Source organism: Vulpes lagopus, chromosome 8, assembly GCF_018345385.1.
Source record: "Vulpes lagopus strain Blue_001 chromosome 8, ASM1834538v1, whole genome shotgun sequence".
Lineage (NCBI taxonomy): Eukaryota > Metazoa > Chordata > Mammalia > Carnivora > Canidae > Vulpes > Vulpes lagopus.
This window is the reverse complement of record NC_054831.1, coordinates 14,580,203-14,603,585: the sequence shown is the minus strand read 5'-3', so window position 1 is coordinate 14,603,585 and position 23,383 is coordinate 14,580,203. Positions and strand designations below refer to the sequence as shown.

General features: G+C 49.3%; 1 protein-coding gene across 1 annotated transcript in view; it reads left to right on the top strand.

Annotated features, from left to right (window-relative positions):
• LZTS1 (leucine zipper tumor suppressor 1) overlaps positions 1 to 22,560 on the top strand; it is a 51,627-nt gene extending 29,067 nt beyond the window's left edge. The window contains exons 2-4 of the mRNA XM_041764939.1: positions 13,179 to 13,656; positions 14,937 to 15,737; positions 18,115 to 22,560. Of these exons, the coding sequence (XP_041620873.1) occupies positions 13,312 to 13,656; positions 14,937 to 15,737; positions 18,115 to 18,786 (1,818 nt within the window). The 5' untranslated portion in view covers positions 13,179 to 13,311 and the 3' untranslated portion in view covers positions 18,787 to 22,560. The remainder of the gene's footprint in view (positions 1 to 13,178; positions 13,657 to 14,936; positions 15,738 to 18,114) is intronic.
• Positions 22,561 to 23,383: the final 823 nt, after the last annotated feature.

Sequence of the window (23,383 nt, the reverse complement as noted above, 5' to 3'; positions counted from 1 at the left end):
TCTTTAGGACAAGCACTCACCACGTGCTCCCCCCACCTTATCCACCCTCTATCCTTCTCTCATACTTCCCTACCTTCTGGAAGAGTCATTGCCTTCTGTTATAAAATCTTCCTGTTCTATTCCCCAAATGGTGCTCTCTCCCAGGGGTCTTGTATATGAAACAGGCTTCCTACTTACTGCTTCTTTCTACTCTGTCTTGCTACCCACTGTTTCTTGTCACACCCTCACACCAACCAAACTCATGAAGTCCAATTTTCTACTGATTTTCTGTGGAAAGATACTGCTTATCACCTGACCTCAGTTCCTGTTTATGGCTGGTGATGCTACATGAAGTCACAGCTTGCTGGTATATGGGGTGGAGGATTTGATTTCATCTTTGGTCTGACTCTTTTGATCTGAGCATTTTGAAGGAGTTTCTCTCACCATAGAATAATTCCACTCCAACCCTTTCTTTTCTCCTGTTTAACAAAGATATAAGTGGGAAAAATACCAGTTAGGGAGCCAGGAAGCCAAGTGTCTAGCCCCAGCCTTACTGTGTGGCTTTGAACAAATAACCCAACCTCTTTGGGCATCCGTAGCCTCTTACTGTGGAACAATGATGCAGCACCCCAGGGCTTTAACATTTTTTTCCCTTCTGCTCTTCCACCTATGATCTGATACCAACTTGTTTCTCATCCTGATTGCCCTGGAACTCCTGCCCCCTTAGGATGGGTTTCATGAATAGGTAGAGTAATTAGAACCTTGTCTATGTTACCCTTAAAGCCCTCTCATTGTTCAGGTGGCCCTTTCCCTCCCCCTGGCTCCTGGGATGAAATAGAGGTAGCTCGCCTTGTCTTATTTTCCTCTGACCAAGGAACTTGATCTGGAGAATGAAGAGAACCACAGTAAGGAGCTGAGGATAGGAAGAGTCAGATATTTGGTGAGGTGGAGCCACAAAGGCATTCCACAGAGTCAAAATCCTGAGGGAACTTGAAACCTCTCCTATTCAATTCAAGATGCAAGATTGTCTGATTTGCCAAAGGCTAACCAGGTGCCAACTTTGGTACCTGGACCAGGGAAGTCATGTAGCTAACAGTGTTGCCACACACCCCCTTTCTTAAACCATGGCCCGCATTGCTAATTTATTACAGATTCTTCCCTATTGAACCTGAACTTGACCTTTAGGCAACCATAAAGGTGACAAATAGGCAAAACCTGTTTAAATCACTGTCCAAGGCCCTATTGGTTCTGCCCATCAGTCCCTTAGATGCAGACCTATCTTCATTTTTTGTCTCAGTGCTTTATTTTTTTTTAAGCATTTTATTTATTTATGAGAGACAGAGAGAGGCAGAGACACAGGCAGAGAGAGAGGCAGGCTCCATGCAGGGAGCCCGATGTGGGACTCGATCCCGGGTTTCCAGGATCACGCCCTGGGCTGAAGGCAGGGCTAAACCATGGACCCACCAGGGCTGCTCCAGACCTATCTTCAAATCCACCTTTCTGGGAGGTGCCCAGCTCAAGTGTACATTCTAGGGTGGTAAGGGTTTGGCAGGAAGGGGTGCTGCCTGACTCCTGCTTTCTAGTCTCCAAAGTCCTAAGTGGTCCTGGGTTCCTTCTGTCTGACCAGGTGAGTTGGGAAAGAGCCTAGGAAGTCTCCCAGACCTCCTTTGTATATCCCACCCACTCTCTCCTTTAAGATCTGAGTCACTGTCCTTTGGATGCTGCCCCCTTCACCAGGAGGAGAAGTGGCTCTCCTCCCTGGGTGCTGCCCAGCTCACAAAAGCCCTTGGGCCTAGTGGCACCTGAGTCATGAATGTGGATGAGGCCTGCCTTCTGCTTTCTCACGGAGGAGCAGCTGCTGCACTGAAAGCAGTGGGGTTACATTTGCATGAGCTTTGCATGTAACTGTGGCTTTATTTTTGGAAGAGAGAAGGGCAGGTTGGGATCCGTGGGTAATCGTGTTCCTGAGGAGAAATGTCAATCATCAGCGCTAAGACACAAGCTGCCCACCGGGATGGAGGATGGCTCCGCCACAGCTGAAAGCTGACGACCTGCACACAAAAGGCTGCCAGGGAGAAAGGCTTTTGATTCCTCCAGAGCAGTGGGAAGCAGAATTGCTTCCGATTGTTCACCCCGGTGGAATGACTCAGCCCGCCAGTGATTTCCCTTTCACTTTCTGCCTTTTTCACAGACCCAAGTGCACTTAATTGAGAGCTGCGTGGGCTTCTGCTCCCAACCCTCGGGCCACATGCTCCCCCTCAGACCTCAGCTCCTCACTGCCCACACTCCCCCACCCTCTTCCTCCTCCATTCTCGCCTCCTTTTCATTCACCCCTTCACTCAGAAAATATGTACTGAGCTTTGCACATGGAGCCCTCCAGGCATCAGCCAACCAAACTTGGGGGGGTGGGTTGCAGGCTGAGCTGAGCTGATTAACCTGCCCCAGCACCGGCCCCAGCCCCAGCCCCAGCCCCTGCCCCTGCCCCTCACCTGGAGCAGCAAATGGGAGGAGAGGTCAAGGACAGGAACACAAACACTGGAATTCTAGATAAGAAAGGCTGAATCAGGCAGTGTACTAGGGGGAGGAACAGAGGGTCAGGGGGAGAGTCATCTTGAAAGGGGAGTCAATTAACTCTGGGCACGTGGCCCATTTAGCCCCAGAGAGACCTCTGCCTGGATGCTGGCTAGGGGCCCACCCACCAGCCCGGTGGAGCCCCCGCCCCCCTCCGCCCCCTCCAGCCCCAGCTGGCAGATGCCACAGGGCTGCTCTCACATCTCTGCAAGGCCCAGCTGCCTTCCTGGAGGCAGGAGGCAGGTCTGGCTGCTGCAAGTCCCTGTGAAGCCAGCCGTGCCTGCCACAGGGTGATGCGGGTGGGAGTGGGGGTGGTAATCTTTCCCTAAAGACCTGCTTTTTAATTTTTTTTTTTTTATTTGAATGTAGCTCACACACAATGTTACATTAGTTTCAGGTGTGCAGTATAGCGACTTGACAAGTTTATCTGTCCTCACCACAAGTATAGCTACCATCTGTCACCAAACACTGCGATTATAATATCATTGACTATATTCCTTCTGATGTGCCTTTTATTCCCATGACTTAATTCATTCCATAACTGGAAGCCCATGTCTTCGCCCATTTTGCCCATCCCCCTCTCCCCTCTGGCAACCCTTAGTTTGTTCTCTGTATTTATAGGTAAAGACTTGTTCTTTTTTTTTTTTTTTTTAAGACTTGCTCTTTTAACTTCAAGACATGTGAGCTCTAGTTCTAGCATCTTTCTATACTGACTTATAATTTCACAAGCACTTGCTTTAAAAATATATACCATATATACCATTTTTCTTACTGGGGCCAAGCATTATCAAATATGTAATTTCATTTATCCTGTGAATACCTGCTCTGTGAGTTAGGTATCAACTGTGCTCATCTGACACCTAAGGAAATAGAGATGCCAAAAGGTTAAGTCTCCTGCTGGATGATGGAACAGACCCATTGATCTGTGATCCTTTGTTGAGGGCCTAATGCAATAATGCCAGTAGAACATACACCATGTAGGGGGCCTAATGAGGGCTATCTGATGGTTTCTCCTATGAACCCATGACTGTGAAGGCACAGGTCCTGTCTTTGAGGACTTTGCTTAAAGGAGCAAGGAAGTCCTAGCAGGTAAGTCCAGAAAGTGAACTGTTTGTGTATCTCAGAGCTGGGGTGAGGGAGAACTAGAAGTAGAAAGCTTTCCTGGCTTCCCACCAAGCATCTTTCCATTATAGGACTCTCCCTGAGAACAGCAGTTCTGTACACTTGGGGACTGTCAACACCATGCAGACAGAGAAGACTATGCAGACAATGCCAGTAACAGGGTAACCTGACAGCCCAGTCAGCATCTTCGGCCAAGGTGTCTGGTGTGTGCGTGTGTAGAGGGGGTGTCTTAGCTCAGGCTGCTCTAACGAAACACCACACCACACACTGGGGGGCTACAACAGATGTTTATTTCCCACAGTTCTGGAGACTGGGAAGTCCAGGATCAAGGTGCTGGCAGATTAGGTCTCTGGTGAGAGCTCTCTTTCTGGCTCGCCGATGGCTGCCTTCTTGTTGTATCCTCACTTGGCAGGGGGAGAGAGAGAGAGAATGGGAACAAATGCACAGAGCAAGCTCTCTGGTCTTTTCTTGTGAGGGCACCAATCCCATCATACGGGCCCTAGCCTCATGCTCATCAAAACCTAATTACCTCCTAATACCATCAGTCACATCGAGGGTTAGGGCTTCAACATGATTTTTATGGGGGACACAAAGCTTCAGTCTGTAACAGGCAGACGATAGAGTTGAGAACCTTTACCTCACTTCTATACAAAAGAAAAACGAAAAAAAAGAAAAAGCACTCATGTGCTAGGGGTAGAGAGAGCTGGTTCCAATTCAGCAAACTCCTGCCAGTCCCTCCTGTGTTTTCAGTTAAACCGGTGCTGCTTTTTATATTCTTTTTATTTAGGTGGACCTGTCTTGTCTCTCAACCGGATCCATAAAAACAGGCACTGCCTTATAGTTCTTTGTCTTGGCCAGAAACTTTGAACAGGACGGGAACGTGAAGGATAGGGTAAATTTGCTTTGCCCCAAGTGACTGGTTGACTTAAAGTCCAAGAGGTGGAAATTTGGATTGAAACCAGATTCAGATTCTGTTTTTATAGACTTGGCTTCCTACTACCTGTTGTGGGACCCCAGATTAAGTCACATACCTTCCCCGTGCTTCACCTTCCCCTCCACAAGCTCGCTCAGCAAATCCTTGTGTTCCCTGTGAGCTGATTTTAATTAAAATCATGTATTGAGCACCTACTGTATTCTTAGCACTCTGCTCAATACCGTGTGGGATACAAAGAAGCTTCAGTTCATCCTGCCTTCAAGCAAGTTTAAAGATAACTGTTCATCTCTGAAAGATTAAATAATGCAGGAGCTCTCACTGGCCCTTGAAGGCCGAGTGCCTAGTGAGCTAAGCACTGAGTAGCAACCGTGGGCCCAGTAGAGGCTGCTTGTGGTCTGCAGGTCTTCCTGTGGGGCCATACCAGTCAGGCCTGAAAGAGGGCCATCGTGTCCCTTTGAAAGGCAGCTGTGGTTTGACTACCAGGTCAGTTTCCTTGTGAGAGGCCTTGTCTCTCCTCTTCTCAGCACCCAACACGATGCTTGGCATGTGGTCCACCTTGAGGGACAATGTAGTAGTGTGAAGCTCTGCAACTTCCACAGATGGAACTGAACATGAGGATGCAGACCATGGTTCAAACTTATCCTAGACTGGTGACACCCCACCAAAAGGAAGGAAGCAGGTACAAGCAGAGCTCAGGCCCCAGATCATCAGCCAGCAGCCATTCTGGAGGTAGGTCAGCTCTCTCATGTGTGGCTGGGGCCCAGGCGGAGCCTAGAGTGGTTTCCTCTGCCTTCTCAGTCACTGTACCCACTAAATGATTATCTCTGAATGGTGCACCACTGCCAACCTGTGGAATTCCATCCTGTGGGAATCCCATTTGATCCAGGCAGCCTTGCACACACACATACACTCCCCACAGTCCCTCTTTACACATGTGGACCCAACAGAGCCCCATCCCCAATCTGGAAAATGGAACCCAGTTGGCCCTATTCAATTGGTAAAATGGAAAGGATACTAGTTTTGAGTCCAGGACTCGTGATGTGACCTGGGCAAGTCCCTTTCCTGCTCTAGGCTATGTAGTAAAAGAATTGGGGTAGAGGATCTCGAGGTCCTGCTATCTCCAGCATTATGGAATTTCGACCAAGGAAGATGCTGCCCTCATTGATCAGACTGCCTCAGAGCAGGGAGGCCCTTTATCACCTGCAGCAGGATGATCTCTCTGTTTGGTCAAAACTCCTTTACCCCACCCTGCCACAGGGTTGCTGCCTCTCACCTCTGCTCTGCCAGTGACACCCTCATATTAATAGCAGCAGTACGTGAGACACCTGGGTGGCTCAGTCAGTTAAGCATCTGCCTTCAGCTCAGGTCACGATCCCAGGGTCCTGGGATTGGGCCCTGCATGGGGCTCCCTGCTCAATGGGGAGCCTGCTTCTCCCTCTCCCTCTGCCGTCTGCCCTCCGCCCCACACCCACTCATGCACGAGTGTGCACACACTCTCTCTCACAAGCAAATAAATAAAATCTTAAAAAAATAGTAACAGCAATGCACCCCCACCCAAGGGTAATATGGTGAGGTGTGATTTAGGGTCTCTGTGTCTCGCTTACTACCCTCTTGTGATGTATTGGCCAATAAGTGTCTCAGATGTCAGCTCTCCTAAAAACAAGACATCTAAGAGAAAAGAAATCCTAGAAAAATTCCCACCCATGTGGAGAAGTAGTTTTATACAAGAGGATTTATCAACAAAATGGGAACATCTGAGTAGGGAGCAATGAATGAAATACAGTGAGAGTCTTCCGCACAGCAGGTAAAAGAAGGAACATGAACTGGTCCCAAATATAACATGTTAAATAAAATAATCAAGCTCGCAGAATGATACATACAGCAGGATGCCATTTGTATAAAGTGAAAAAGCAAAGCAGTACATATATAGTATTATTATATGTTAAGAATGTTTAATGATTAAAAAATGTACACATGAAATCCATGCTAGGGAATCCCCCTGGGGAGAGAGAGAGGAGAAAGGAAGAGGTAATGGGGATTTTAACTTTGAGATGTTTTATTAAAGCAAGTAGCATTTTAACAATTGTCAGTTCTGAACACGTTACTTAGATTATTTTTATAGTATTTCAGTATTTTACAAATGGATTGAAATTAAAGTTAGATAGATGAAGAAGACTCTAAGAGCGGCATGTCAGGTCCCCAAGCAAGCACTGGTGAGAAACCTTGCCTGGGGGGAACCTTGTTCATCACAATCCAGGTGGCTGCCCTCTCCAGTGCCTGCTGCCCTTCACCTTATGACCTTCTTTGAAGCAGTTCCAAAGACGGAACTGTTCAAGTTTTAGGAAACAGGGTTGCAGGACCCTGGAGTCTGAGCGTGGGAGGGTAGGTGGAGGAGGGTGGGTACACTGAGGTGATATAACAGAATTTCTATAGTTTCACTTCCTTTCCTTGCTCCCATCTCCCCAGACCCTAAAGGGAAGCAAGGAGTCATTAGTTAAGTCAGGAATTTAAGACCAAACTATTTGTTCCTTCCCAGTCTTCAGTGAGCCCTGGGCTTTGGCATCTCAGCAGGGGGTGCCAGGCAGCATGCGGAGATGCCCCAGAGCCGGGCAGTGGGTTCCTGCTGGGCCTTCCTGCAGGACCACTCCCTGGACAGTGACTGGGAGGGGAGGAGAGGCAGGCAGGGGTGAAGGAGGGAGAGAAGGTGGGAGAAGGAGGGAAAATAACCCTTCTGAAGGCTGAGCACACTGATCTTGTGAGTGACTTCTCCAGACAGGGTGAGGGGAGAGGGATAGGAGGGTGTAGATCCTCTCTCTTCCCAGGCCAGAAGTCTGGATTTGTGTAGGCAACGCCAGAGATGTTTTTCCTCGGGGTTTGGGATAGGAGGGTGAGTAGTGTTCCTTGTCACCAGAGAGACCGCTTTACAACTCCATGTCTCGACCTCCATATTCCATAAAGGGGATCGGAGAGATTTGTCACTCTGGCATGAGCCCTGGTTTCCTTTGGGAAGGAGAGTGCAAAATGGAGTGAGGGAGGGGCAACTGTTTGGGGAGTAGAAGTAGCTCAAAAGGGAGAGCTTCCCAGGATTCTAAGGTCTTTCTAAGATCTAAGATTTCTAAGATCTAAGAGCTTCTAAGGTCTTTCTGGTCCTGTTGTACATAGCAGCTAGATTGAGGGCAGGCAGGGGGTGGGGTCAAGTAGAGGATGGAGAGATCTGGTCTGGTACTGGGGGGGAGTCTCCTGAATTCTCTAGGGCCAAATTTTGAGACATATAGGCTAGGGTGTCCTTTTCTACCAGATGTTTTTAGTTATTCTTTTCTTTTCTTTCCTTCTCTTAAGCCTGGAGTCTAATTCTCGCTTGACTCTTTCTGGAAAGTCAGTAGGAAAACAAGCAGGAGAAGGTCATTATGACACAGTGAGAGGTTCTGTGGCTCTTTCATTTTTCCTCTCTTGTCCTCTTCTCTCTTTTTTTTTCCCTTCTTGAATCTCCAGGATCTGCGTGATTACTTATTTTCACCCCAAGTATGTATAATAGTCTGGGCCAGTAGGGATTTGTTCCCAGGAATATAAATGTGCCCCTTTACTTTGTCCTTCCTGAGTGTGTAGATAGCAAGCCTGGCAGGGGTGGGTGGATGGGAAGACCTAGGGTTTGGGAACTCAGTGGGATCATAGCCACATTTTCTGTGATGCTCTCTCCAAGTTGAAAGCAGAACAAGTCTAGACACTTAAAGGTAATTAATTCAGCTTTAAGTGGATCTGGGGATAATCTCAAACTTCAAAGCTCCTCTGTGTGTCAGGATCTAGGAAGCAGAGAACAGAGGATCTGGGGCTATAGGACAGGAATGCACTCAGAGGCCCAGAGGCCCTATCCTGCACCCACTCCTCTCCTGTGCTCCCTGGCATCATTTGTCTTCCTCCTCTCAATCCTCTAGAGCCTAACACAGTGTTCATGTGTCACAGGTCATCCAGGCTGCTGCTCAGGTGAACCAAGAAGCTTACCTGTCCCTAAAACCCTGTCATCTGCCCAAAAGGGAAATGAAGCTATGGCTTGAAGCCATGGACCCTACTTTTCCTCCAGGGTTTCTCTTCCCCATCCCTGGAAACATAACTTGGCTATTCAGGACATGAGCCTCGTTAAGGCTCTGAGCCTTACCTATAGTCCCCAGCCTTGTGCTATAGCATGGAGGCCCTAGAATATGGTTCTAAGTTCAAGTCCCAGCTTAGCCACTGGCCAGTTAAATGACAGAGACCACGTCATGTAACCTCATGCCTTACTTCTTCATTTTTGTCTAGGAGCTATAGATTCGAAGCCTTTGCTTTCATAGAACTTATATTCTGGTAGAGATGCACACAATAAACAAATTAAAAAATAAGATTGTTTCAGGTTAAGAAATTGTTATAAAGGAAATAAATAGGTCGGTATAATAGAGGGTAATGGGAGACATGGATTTTTTTCAAGAGTAACCCTAGAAAGTCATTTTGCAGAGGTAATATTTGAGTCGAGAACTAAAGGATGAGAAAGATAGGTGAAGAACTGAGGAAAGACCATTGTCAGCAGAGGCAGCAGCAGGTATGAAAGCTCCTCAGTGGGTAAAACCTTGGTGTATTCACCAACAAAGGAGAGAGGAGTCTGGCTCTACTTGTGGATGTGAGCAAGGAAAGAATGGGGTGAGAAAGATTGGAGCGGTAGGCAGAAACCAAGGCCTGTCCAGGGTCTTATTCTAGAACAGAAGCTTTGAAGGAGTGCCTGAAATGACACTGACACTTTAGGTGCTTAGGAAGAACAGACTGGGGAAAGACAAATCTGGAGGAGAGGACAAATCACGTGAGGAGAGATGGTACTGGAACTGGAGAGCCATGAACGGATTCATGTAGCCTGTCTGCCAGATACTACAGTTATACTCCAATTATATGCTGTGCTTCTTGAGGGCAATACCCCCGTCTTGGCCTTCTGTTGATCACACACACACACACACACACACACACACACACACACATCTGTAGAACACTTAACCATGTGCCCAGCACAGCCCTTGACTTGTTAGTTTGCTTCATACTCATATTGATCCTGTGAAATAGCTATTATTTCCATTTCATAAGCAAAGGAACATCAGTCAGGTTAATTCTGAAATATCTGTCTGATGCCAGAGCCAACTGTCTTACCTCTACATCATTGTATATATAAATGTTCATAAATGTGTAGCGGATAGGCAAAAAGTAAGTCACCCGTTGCCCAAGTGGTGCAATGTGCAGAGTGCAGGAAGAGGCTTCTGGCCAAAAATAACTTCCCTACATATGGAGAACAGTAGGATTTTTGCTTCTTAGGATCTGAAGGCCCAGCTAAGCAAGAAATGGATAATGTGGGGAGGGAGTGAAAAACACATCTTTTGTCATCATCAACTGGTAAATTAACAGAAGAACTCTGTACTTCTAAGTAACTTCGTTGGGGATCGGGATGCAGGAAAGTTGCATGCCAATGGAATGGAGAGCAGTAGTTCTGGAAAATGAGGTGAGGCATTGAAGATAGCATAAGGATGAAGAATGCTACAGAAGAACAATGATGGATACCCAAGAAAATACTTGGCAATTTTGGGGTGTCAACTAGGTACTCGGCCTTCAGTAAACGTACCAGAACTGTTAGCTTATTTTGGTGTCTCACAAAGTTCTCTTAACAATCTTATGAGGTAGACATAACTGTGTTTTCTTGAGTCTAAGAGGCCACCAATATAATAATAGCTTTTCAAAGAAACCATACATTACACTTACACCCTGATGTTTTGTTGTGTTGCGTCTCTATGAGTGGAATATAGAATGTGTTTATTCGTAACATAACTACTTCATAGTTCAGGCCAGCAATGCAAGATTGAACTCCAGCCTTCATATTCAGAGTCTGAAGAGTCTTCTCTTCCACTATGCATGTACATGCTCTATAACCCACCTGGGACTTCTTTCACACCTGTAGGATTGACAGTGTAATTTAGAGCAGAATAAAGAATACAGGATTTCTTCTGCATTTCCTATTTTATTAAACTCAGAGTTTTCTATCATCTATCTTTTGACTAAGCAATACTCCTTCACAGTGCATGACAACCACGTAGTTTTTTCCAGCTTTGAAAGTCATGTGACCTACGCTTAGAGATTTATCCAAATTTGCAAATGTGCCAGTGTTGACATCCCAATGTATTCCTCTGTGTGGTGACTGGCAAGGTTGTTGTTATTTTCAGCATGGGTTACAAAATGCATTCCTATTACTGTTTTTTTTTTTAAGTTTTGTATTTTAATTCCAGTATAGTTAACATACAGTAGTGATTCAACACTTCCATACATCACCCGGTGCTCATCACTGAGAAGTTCCCTCCTTAAACCCATCACCTATTTTACCCATCCCTGTACCCACCTCCCTCTGGTGACCATCATTTTGTTGTCTATAGTTAAGAGTCTGGTTTTTGTTTTGCCTTTTTCTCTCATATGTGTGTGTGTGTGTGTGTGTGTGTGTGTGTGTGTGTATCACATCTTCTTTATCCATCCATAAAGATGGATCCATCCATCCCACTTGGGCTGCTTCCATAGTTTGGCTATTGTAGATAATGCTGCATTAAACTTTGGGTGCATGTATCCCTTTAAACTAGTATTGTTGTATTTTGTATTTTTATTTTTTTAATTTTTAAATTTTTTTTTAGAGATTTTATTTATTTATTCATGAGAGACACAGAGAGAGAAAGAGAGAGCGAGAGAGAGAGAGAGAGAAGCAGAGACACAGACAGAGGGAGAAGCAGGCTCCATGCAGGGAGCCTGATGTGGGACTCGATCCTGAGACTCCAGGATCACATCCTGGGCCAAAGGCAGGTGCTAAACTCCTGAGCCACCCAGGAATCCCTATTGTTGTATTTTTAGTGTAAATACCCAGTCGTGCAATTCTTGGATTGTGCATTCCTATTACTTTTAAACACAGTTTAAGTGTATTTTAGAATTACTTTGTGAAACTGAAGGTACTTCTCAACATTCGAGGATACAATTATTTGCCTCTTCTTACTCTCCTGAACCCTCTCCAGCCAGGCCTTTGTTTCCATCCCTCTATCCAAACTGCTCTCCTCAAGGTCAGTGACAATCCACCTCCACACGACCAGATCCATTGATCACCTCTCAGCAGCAGCAGCAGCACTTGACACCATCCTTATGAAGCATTTTCTTTCTTAGGTCTTCTCTGTCAGAGCCTTCTCAGTTTCTCTTCCTCGTTCCTCCTCACCTTCTGACCTCCACGAACCAGTCCTCGAACTTTTCTTATCTACTTGCCTTCACTTCTGTAGTTACGTCACCTAGTCGAATAGCTGGCTTCTATAATAAACAGCTTTTACATGCAGCTCCCCACCCATCCTGCTGCCTACCTTACAGCACTCCTTGGATGTCTAATAAGCTCTGCAAACAATGTCTTAAACCAAACTCCTATTTTCTACCCCTACCTCATCCTAAACTGGTTCTTTCTGTGGTTTCTTTATATCTTTCTTTATATCTCAATAAATGGCAACTTATGTCCTCTGCTTGCTTGGATAAAAATATTGGAGTCATCCTTGACTCCTCTCTTCCTCTCATTCCCTGCATCCAGTCCTATAGCAAATTCTATGAGCTTGACTTTAAAATTACATCTAAAATATAATTTACTGCTACCACCCTGGCCCAGTCATGTTAGTCATTCACCTAATGTAATTGGCCCACCGTTTCCAGGCCCATCAGCGCCACTTTTCCACCCTGCAGCCAGAGTGACTCTCTGCAGCCTAAGTCAGATCAAGTAATCATCTGGGTAAAGCCATGTAGGGGCTCCTCATCTCAATCAGAGTTAAATTCCAGCCCTATGGCCAATCAGGCTCTATGTTTCCTGGTACCTGTTAGATTGATTTCTGCCTATCCTGATTTCTGCCCCCCCCCCGCCCCCCGCCAATCCCCATTGCTAACTATTCTCCAGCCAGGCTGGTCTCTTGGCTGGTCTTACATATGCCAGGCACACTCCACCACAGAGACTTAGGGCTTTTGCTCTTGGGACTTAGGGTTTTTGCTCAGGGGCTTCTGAGCTTCTTCTCTCTCCCCCTGAGATCTCCACATGGCTTGCTCGCTCATTTTCTTGAGGCTTCTTCAAATGATACCACAACAGAGAGGCCTCTCTTGTGCTGCGTGTATAAAATAGCCACCTCCTATGCTACTCACTCTGCTTTATTTTCCTCCATAGCACATCTATCACTAAGGATAGTAGACATTGATTTGTTGATGGCCTGTCCACACTACACTGAACACAAACCCCACAAGGGCAGGGACTGTAGCATTATTAGTACTTCTGTAACCCAAGACTCAGAAGAGGGCCCTTCTAAAGGAGAGTCTCAGTGAATGTTTGTTGAATTCACAGACAAAGGAAGAATGAACAAAGAGTCCAGTAACAGGGCAAAGCTTTCGTGAGGAGAAGCATATATTTCTCTACTGCTCAGATCTAGCAGTCAGAACCAACTCGTCTCCAAGTCACCATCGAGGACTATGCAGTGATTGGCCCATCTCAGGCTGACTTCTTCCTTCTGTCCCCTTCCAGGTGTACAGCTCTCCCAGGCTCTGTGAGGCTTCTGCTATGACAGCAGTTTCCTCGTGGTACCAGGACTGCCCCTTGCTGCCACAGCCACATCAGGTCCTTCCTCTGCCCTGTCTGTCCTTGGCCCCAAGTCAGCATGGGTAGCGTCAGTAGCCTCATCTCTGGCCACAGCTTCCACGGCAAGCACTGCCGGGCTTCGCGGTACAAGTTGGGCAAGTCCTCCCATCTCAAGAAACTCAATCGGTATTCAGATGGGCTGCTGAGATTTGGCTTCTCCCAGGACTCGGGCCATGGCAAGTCCAGCTCCAAAATGGGAAAGAGTGAAGACTTCTTCTACATCAAGGTCAGCCAGAAAGCCCGGGGCTCCCACCACCCAGATTATACTGCACTGTCTAGTGGGGACATAGGCGGCCAGGCTGGGGTGGACTTTGGCCCGTCCACCCCGCCCACGCTTATGCCCTTCTCCAATCAGCTAGAAATGGTAAGCAAAGGGTCTCTGGTAGGGGTGGGTGGGTTGGAAAATCAAGGAAGAGCAAAATGGGGGTGAAGAGAATGGAGGCAGGGAGGGGAATAGAGGCAATGATATTAAAATGCAAACCTCCAAGAAGCCAGAGCAGTGGTGGTGAGGGCACTACCCTACACTACTGTAGTTACACTACAGAGATCTAAGGCTGGATGAGGAAATTGAAGTGTTGGTCAGTCCCCTAATCTGGAAGCCTTGGGTGAGCCCCAAGCAAAGAGCAAAGGGGCAATGGAAGCCTTTCTGAGCTCTACTGGAATGTAACTCTGAATTGTCAAAACGGGACCAAGAGCAGCATTTTCACGTGCATGGCAAGGGGAAGGAGCTCTGTTATCTCTGGAAAAGCCAGAGATGGAGGGTCCACTTGGAGAGGGCGAGCAGCTTCTCTGCTAGCCGTCTCCTAGAGGTGGGCTTTTCCCTCACTCACAAGCCAGGCCTTGGAAATGTCTTTGGCTGGATAAGAACTGAGTTTGTTGTAATCAGTTTAGCAGGGATGAGGTTAAAAGAGCCCGACAGACTCAGAAATCCAGCCCTTGTGCCACCTCAGGCTCTCAGGGGTCACACGAGTGGACCTGAAAACAATTTTCCTAGTTAATCCTCTCCCCCCAGATGGGGGGATGAATCCATGGCTTTTGATACTAGGAACTGACTCCCTTAGTTTGCATAGAACTTTAAGTTTTTCAAATTAAAGGGCTTGTAGACTGTAGTGTACTCTCCCTGTGAAATGACAGTTTTCAGAAAAGGATTGTTATTTCAAGGGATCCTTACAACCCTTCGATACTAGTCACAGCCAGTTTTCTTGCTCGTGGCCTACCAGAAGGGACAGTGAAAGTGAAGAAGGGATTGACCTCTCTGAGGACATCATGCTCTTCCAGTCTAATGTCCTTACCCTACAGCACACAGAGACCCAGAGTCAGAGCCCTGGCCCAGCCATGGTTCATCTCAGCCACTGAACCTAAAAATGCTGTTCATCATCTCAGGAGGGCCAGGACAAGCTCATGACTGGTTGGTAGTTTATAAAACAAAGTGCCTCAGAGATCCTTTAGGATATGCCCTAGCCACAAAGGAATGTTTCCTTCTTAAGAGGGACTCCTAATATTTGGCTGCTTCAGGTGAGGCTGCCTATCACTATGGCCAGGAACGATGCCCTTTGGCAGGCACAAATACCCAGACAAGGGAAGGGAAGGTGAAAGGGGAGTTGAAGGGAGATATGGGATCAATATGGCTGTTTTCTTCACCAGGGCTCAGAGAAGGGTGCAGTGAGGCCCACGGCATTCAAGCCTGTGCTGCCACGGTCAGGAGCCATCCTCCACTCATCCCCTGAGAGCGCCAGCCACCAGCTGCACCCTGCCCCTCCAGACAAGCCCAAGGAACAGGAGCCAAAGCCCAGCCTGTGCTCTGGAGCACTGTCTGACTCTGGCCGGAACTCCATGTCCAGCCTGCCCACACACAGCACCAGCAGCAGCTACCAGCTGGACCCGCTGGTTACACCGGTGGGGCCCACCAGCCGTTTTGGGGGCTCAGCCCACAACATCACCCAGGGCATCATCCTCCAGGACAGCAACATGATGAGCCTGAAGGCTCTGTCTTTCTCTGATGGGGGTAGCAAGCTGGCCCACCCAAGCAAGGCAGACAAGGGTTCCTCATGTGTCCGTTCCCCCATCTCCACAGACGAGTGCACCATCCAGGAGCTTGAGCAGAAGCTGCTGGAGAGAGAAGGTGAGCTCCAGAAGCTGCAGCGCAGCCTTGAGGAGAAGGAGCTGGCGTCCAGCCAGGCCTATGAAGAGCGGCCGTGGCGCTGCAAGGAGGAGCTGGAGGGCCTGGAGCAGAAGTGCAGCAAGTTGAAGCAAACCTCACAGAAGAGCCAGCGCACACAGCAGGTGCTGCACCTCCAGGTGCTCCAGCTCCAGCAGGAAAAGCGGCAGCTCCGGCAGGAACTTGAGAGCCTCATGAAGGAGCAGGACCTGCTGGAGACCAAGCTCAGGTCCTATGAGAAGGAGAAGACTAGCTTCGCCCCCGCGCTGGAAGAGACGCAGTGGGAGGTGAGGCTTTACAGGGTGGGCTTGGGGTGGTCAGGCGTCTGATGCCAGTCCCTGGTTCTCTAGGTCCTAGCCCATGGTGTGCGAACACAAATTGCCCAAGCAAAGTGAGCCAAAGCACCAGCCTTGGAACCCAAAGAAGGAGCTCCATGGTAAACCATGTTGGGGATACAATTAGTGTGAGTTTCCTACTCTCTCCTACCTCTGGGCCTCTTGGCCTCCAGAATTGAATTTACTGACTAAGTCATTGACTGAGAAGCTGGTACCAGGAAAACAGAGGCCTCACTGGGCAATCCGAGTGCCAACCCACTTCATCTGTTTGCAGGAGGCTCAAAAGAAGACTCCCACCCTGGAAAGGAACTGAGGAGGCATTGTATCTGGTTAGACCCTCGCCAGCCCCAGGTCCGAGTGACCCATCCTCAGTAGCACCGCTGCCTATTTGCACTGGAGTGTTCTGTATTTACTCTAGAAATTAGAGTGACAAGCCTTATCAGGAGTAGAGGGAAAGGATCCTCTCTATGACAGGGATGAACGGGGGGACTGCACACGTGAGAGGAGAGGGTCCCTTGTGTAGGTCAAGTCTCCCAAAGAGGAGGGGATGCTGGCCATGGAGCAGTGCCTTTCTTCTTTCCCACTGATGTTGGCACAGCAGACCCCACCCCAGCCATAGTTTCTCAGCCAGGGCTCAGAGACACAGGCTAGTCCCAGCACTAAGCATCCATCCTTACTGCCTAATCCCCAACTAAGCCGGGCATTGCTGTGACCTCATCCCGGATTGTCCAGTCAGGCTATATAGCAAAACAATAAATAAAATAAATATTTATAGTAGCACGTAAATGCATTATAAACATTTAGAATAATAACTTTTTTTTTTAATTTTTTTTTTTATTTATGATAGCCACAGAGAGAGAAAGAGGCAGAGACACAGGCAGAGGGAGAAGCAGGCTCCATGCACTGGGAGCCCGATGTGGGATTCAATCCCGGGTCTCCAGGATCACGCCCTGGGCCATAGGCAGGCGCCAAACTGCTGCGCCACCCAGGGATCCCCTAGAATAATAATTTATCGAGTGTTTATTTATTTATCTTTTTAATAATAAATTTATTTTTCAAGCCCTAAGTTCTCCCATTTAATCCTTATAATAACCCTATGAAGTAGGTGCTATTACTAATCTTTAATTTAGTAAAGGAAGCTGAGGCACAGAAAGGTTATAGTAGCAAGTAGCTACTTAAATGAAGTCACCACATAATAGGCATCAGAGCCAGGATTTGATCCTAACAGTTTGGCTCCAGAGTTCACGTGTTTAATTACTACTCCCTATTGCCACAAGACTAATGTAGTGTATCACCAGGATTCAGCCCAGCCGATCGTATCATACATTGTCCAGCTAGGATTCAAAGGCAGGCCCATGCGTAACCAGAAGTCTATGTTGCTCCCTCCATGAAACAAATATAGGCTTGGTCTTAGGAAGGCATTTCTTGGTCCCACTCAAGCATTTAAGTGGGGCTCTACATTGCTTCATAAGTGGTTCATGAGAACAAGGGGTTCGGATTAGTACTGTGAGTGGAGAAGTGAGGAGAAATTAGGTGGCTTCTGGTCTTGATCCAAGAATCCATTCTATAGAGGCCCAGGCCCTGACCTTCATTCTGTCCAGCTTTCCCACAGGCTGGCAGGAAACACCCTTGTGACACAGTCGGCCAGACTAGTCTTGATCTTCTTTTGAGCCACCCATGACCCCAAATGGTCAAGACCCTGAAGACACGGGATCTGAATCACATGGATCTGAATCAGTGCCTTTGGTTTTGTCTGGCCAACTTTTGAAGAGAAATGAGGATAGAGAGGGTGGAGGGGTGAGGCAGGGGGAGAACATAGCTCTCCATTTGGCAGATCTGAATTGGACACTCTGAATGTGTTGCTAGTCATCGGAGTGCGGCAGTTAATGACCGAAAATAGTCTTTATCCCGGTAGGGAGGGAGAGGAGCTGGGTGTGTGCAGGGATGAGGTCAGAGGATGTGGGCACAAACATGAATGGTGGAAGTCTGGCAGACATGGAAATAGTATCATTTACGTTAAGTGTGGACGATGGATCTACCAGTAATGATCACTGATTGACATATAACCGTGGGTTTGGGTCCAGATTGAGATTTAGACTCTGATTTGAGACTGAGGCAGGCCTATGGATGGACCGAGTCAGGCTGCAGAATGAAAGGAACCCCGGAGAGGGGCTGTGCCTTCATGGGTCAGACCCAGACCATCATGCTCTTGAGATACTGGGTCAGGACCAGCCTAGTTCTTTGGGCGGTTAAGATGGGACTTGGCCCAGGTAAGGACCTCTTCTTACCTCTTAGCACTCTGTCTTCTCCCCTCCCCAACCCTTGGCAGGTGTGCCAGAAGTCAGGTGAAATCTCTCTCCTGAAGCAGCAGTTGAAGGAGTCCCAGACAGAGATCAATACCAAGGCTAGTGAGATCCTCAGCCTGAAGGCGCAGCTGAAGGACACCCGGGGCAAACTGGAGGGCATGGAGCTGAAGACGCAGGATTTGGAGAGTGCTCTGCGCACCAAGGGCCTAGAGCTGGAAGTCTGCGAGAACGAGCTACAGCGCAAGAAAAACGAGTCTGAGCTTCTCCGAGAGAAGGTGAACCTGCTGGAGCAGGAGCTGCTGGAGCTGCGGGCCCAGGCGGCCCTACAGCGAGAGGCCGTGTCTCTGGGGCCGGGGCTGGGGCCTGGGCCTGGGCCTGCCTTCTCTGAGGACATCCCCGCCCTGCAGCGGGAGCTGGAGCGGCTGCGTGCAGAGCTGAAGGAGGAGCGGCAAGGCCATGACCAGATGTCTTCGGGCTTCCAGCACGAGCGGCTGGTGTGGAAGGAGGAGAAGGAGAAGGTGATCCAGTACCAGAAGCAGTTACAGCAGAGCTACCTGGCCATGTACCAGCGGAACCAGCGCCTGGAGAAGGCTCTGCAGCACCTGGCCCGCGAGGACGGTGCAGGGGAGGCCTTTGAAATTGACCTTGAAGGGGCCGACATCCCCTATGAGGACATCATAGCCACGGAGATCTGAGGGGCTCCCTGGGGGGGGGGGGGGTGAGGGATCTGGCGTTGGGAGGCAGAGGTACCGAGCCTGTCAAGGAGGGCTCCTCTCCCCACTCCCCTGCTCAGTAACTCAGGCCTCTGAGAGGCCTTCTCCGAGGCACAGGCCTGAGACTCTCCAGGGGAGGGGAGAGGAGAAGAAAGACTGCTACAGGATCTTGCCAGCCCTTGCCCACATTCCAGCACTTACCATCCCTGCAGCCCGCCAGGCCTCTAGCTGTCCTAAGAGATGGGTCCAGGGATCTCCGTCATTTGGTGAAGAGATCTCTAAACCCTGCCCTTTGTTTAAAAAAAAAAAAAAAAAATCCCTAGACCCTCTCCCAGGAATGGTGGTAACTGCTGTATTGGCCGATGGCCACCCCAGGACAGAAGCTTCCCTTCTGCTTCTTCCCACAACCGCTTTTTTATTTTTTTGCCCCTGGACACACTGGGATGCCTTGAGAGTCGAAAGAAGCCATCTATGATCAAAAACCTTGGAACCTGACGGGGTCATAACCTGAGCTATTTTTCTCTGGCCTCAGAGCTGTAGGGGTTCGGTTCTGGTGTGGAGAAATCTGGGGCAGCCCAGGCATGTCTGGGTTCAGCAAAGCCCAGAGGGAGTCAGAGTCAGGTGGTAATGGCCAGACCCTGCGGGGCCCTGCTAACTGGAGGCAGGCCACCCCTTGGACAGCTGGTAGCCCTTGACCTCAGTGACCACTCTTCTTAAAGCCATAGACACTGAGGCCCCGGGGAGGGGAAGATTGAAGGTGCTGTGACACAGGGAGGGGCTTTACAAATGTCCCTAGGGGAGCCTCCGGATCTTTCCGCCTAGGGCTAGAGATAGGGGTTTCTCCACCTGGTTTAAATTGGCCAGTGGCTACCCTGAACTCTCTTTCTTCTCAAGAATCCAGCCTTTTCTGGATCCAGAATAATTTATATACAACTAAAATGTTCAGGGATGATCTGACATTTCCCTCCTTTGCCCGTGGCTCAGTTTCGTGGCACACCCTTTCCCCTTGGGGTTGCCAGTACTGAGCTCACACAAGACTCCTTACCGGTCAGGAGTGTGGTGGGCCAGAGCCCCAGGCAAGGACAAGAGACACAGAGCAGCCTTAGGAACCATCCCATGGCCCCTGGCTAGCCTCCCTCTGCCTGGGCCCCACAGGAGTCCCCAGCTGTAAAGAATCCAGAGAGCTTCAGTTTGCAGGGGGCTGGGCCAGTGCTTGGGAGAGGCTGGGGTTTCTCTTCTGAAGATGTGCGAGCTGGAGGAAGAGAGAATGGTGGAGTTTCTTAGTTGCTTGGTTCAGAGGGAAAAAAAAAAAAATTTTTTTTTTTTTTTTTTTTGGTCTTCTTTCTTTTTTTCTTTCTTGTCTTTTCAGAAGCAAGCCAGATCTAGCAGGCAGCCAGAACTGTTCCATGTTCTATTTTTGACTCAAGCTACAGCTGTTGTTCTTTCTTAGGACAGCCAAGCCTTGCTGGATTCCTGAGCTTCATGCCTGCTTGCTGAGAGGGGTTCACTGAGGTAGGAGGGATGAGAGAGTCTGGGTGTTGAGCAGTCTGAGGCCAAACCCCCTGGTTCTGCCTCCCTGACCACAGTCCTTACAGGACCCAGAGCTGGAGTGGGAGCTGCTGCTTGTCACCCTCCACCCCCTGCCACTGCCCTGCTCCCACCCCCGTATTCCTCGAGGGCCACCACAGTCTCTCTCCCTGAGTCGGGGCTAAGGGCAGGGCCATCTTCCCTGCAGTTGGCTCTGCCTTCTGCTCCCTGGGGTCAAGCTGTGTCCATGACAGAGGAGTTTTTCTGGAATTTCAGGCCATTGGTCTTAGTTATAGGCTAGATTTAGACCTGAAATGGATAGGCTAAAGCCCCCTTCCTGCTTGGAGGGCAGCACCCTCCACTGGGCACAGTGCAGACCCTCAAGTCAAAGACGTCCCATTCCCTGTGCCACGCTGTTAGAAGGCGGCAGAGGGGATGGTAAATGAGCCTTCCACTGGGAAGGCACTTTGAGACCAGAACAAAGCAGGTGACTCCATACAGCTTACACAGAGTTTTATTCCGGATAACTTACTGACAGGGAGAATCAGGTGGAGGGTGATCCAGATGCTACATGCTCCACAAAATCTAGGCCCTTAGTCTACAGATTCTATAAGGCTAGGGGACACACAGACGGGCATTATAGTGAGATCAGAGGATTTGCGTGCACCTCAAAGGGCTTGCTTGCACCTAATTGACAGCTAACCTTTAATTAGATCCGTGGCACCACCTGTGTGTCAGGAAAGGAAAGACTATGTTCTCTCTAACAGATTCATGAGGGGCCAAAACAAGCCTCCCTTAATCCCAGCCTGCGAAGGCCTTTCTGAGGTATGCACGTTAACCTCCAAGGGACCCAGAACACATAGCGCCAGGGGAGGTCATCGAGTGAACACGAGCAAGATGGAGAGCCAAAGATAGAGTCCGCATTGTCAGCACTCCTACACACAGCCCTCACTCCCTCTATTTCCACCAGCCTGTGCCTTGTTGGAGTCCTTTCTCCCAGTGAGACTGCCATGAGATAAAGGGGTTGCTGTTCCCTCCGCAGGCTGGAGATGCCCCACTACTCCCACCCCTGAAGAGCAGCCAAAAGCCCAGTGCCCTGCCCTTAAGACCTTGGGGTGCTAAGCCCAAGGGAAGACACTCAGGGGCAAGGTCTGTGCTCCACCATGGTGTGACCATACCAAGGACTCTGACTCCTTGCCTAAGGCCAACCCATGGATGCCCCCCACCCCGGGAGGGGGCAACTGAAGGCCCCACGGTGACCCACGGTGGCACCAGAGTGCAACAGGGTCCTGTAACCTAGTGATCTTACCGCCATGTGACTTTTGTTCCCTTCCCTATGGAAAAACATCCTCACTATTCCTGGACCATGCCAAACTCAGCCTTTCCGGAAGGAGGCTCTGAACAACAGAGGCTGAGCGGGGACTGGGAAGTCAGATGTCAGGGGCTTCAGAGCATATGGCCTGGCCCAGGGCCAGCCAGCATGAGCCTGCTGCCCCTCGCTCTGAATGCTCCTGCTGGCATGCTTGCTCACTCACTCAGATGAACCTGCTCTGCTCTTCCAAAGGCTGCCTGGCCTGAAAATGCTCGGGCTGCCTACGAAGACAGAGCAGCATCCAGGACCACCTCACCGAGAAGGGGACTCTGCCTCCTGGCCTTGCAAGGACCAGACTCTCAGGGCTCCCCCTGGGGATATGTCTGCTGGCTGCTGTGTCATTCAGGTTAACTCCTGCTGGGTGCACTCTGGCCTCCATAGGCACTGAGCTCTATAGGGCCTGGGGAGGGTTAGCTGCCCCCTGAGAAACACTAGCTGACCCTCTGTTCCTTGCCCTGCTCTTGTCCCAGCCAAGCCTGGGCCACCTCTTGCTGATGGAGCAGCAGCTTTGGGAGAGGGCTTTCCCTGTGGGTCCTGAGTTCTCCTGAGCCAGAGCTGCCATGGCAGGAGGCTGTGCACCCCGTACAGTGGATGCTTCTAATGGGGTCGCTCTTGTGCTGAGAGTGCAGGCAAAGCTGGAACCTCCAGCCAAGGCTGGCTTTGGATAGACTGGCATTTGGAAGACTATGTACATAGTTATTTTTCTCTGGGTTGTTTCTTGGTTTGGTTTGGTTTGGTTTGATTTGCTTTTGACAGCTTCATTTTATTTTTGATGCCCCTTTTTGGCCATGTAAACTATTTCTGATAATTTTATGTTTCTATTTATGAATAAAGAATGCCATTTCTCATGCCCTCCAGAACCACCTTTGTCTATTCAAGCTACCCTGCTTTCCAGGCTATGGCATGGCAGTTCCTTGGGGCGCCTCCATCTGGAACGGGAAAGGTGATGTCTCTTCCTGCCAGTGAAGGAGGTGCAGACAGCCTTGATGAAGGCAGTGCTGGCTGGGGGAAAGCATGGGCCTTGGCATCAGGTGGACTTCCAGCCGGTCTGTGCCACTCTCCAACCCTGTGGTTTTATCTGTGAAGGGACCTGAACTGACCCTGAGGAAGGAGAAAAGGAGACCAAGGGACATGGTTGTCTGCAAGGCACAGGGTCCAAGAGAACCCCTCCCCCGGCCCCTACCTTACCTACCTTAGGCCTCTCCCCTCCCTCACTCTCTAGCTTCTTGCCTCACCAAACAACTCCTTGGCCTATTGAAGCCTCTTTGGCAGGAGACCTAAGTGGCTATTGTTACCACTACCTCAGGGCCTCCCAGCTGGGAAGGTGCGGTCTCCACAGTGGCCATCTGTCCGGTTTTGTCCATGCCAACCTGCCTCGTTCACCTCAACAGGCATTCCCAACTGCTCTGGGCTCAGATCCTACACTCAAACGGCTTCTACTCAGGTGGCAGGAGACAGAAGGGACATGTAAAAAAGGAAATGGAACACATGAGGGGTAAACGGCAATGCCTCTGAGGTGGAGCAGATCTGGGTGTCTGGGGAAGGTGGCAGGCAAGAGGGCTGGGGTGGGGGGCAAGCCTGGGACAGAGGAAGAGTGAGCAGGAAGAGAAACACAGGAAGCTCATTCCCGAGCAGGCATCCACCCCAGCCTAGGGCTCCCTGCCTGTCTATACAGGTGAC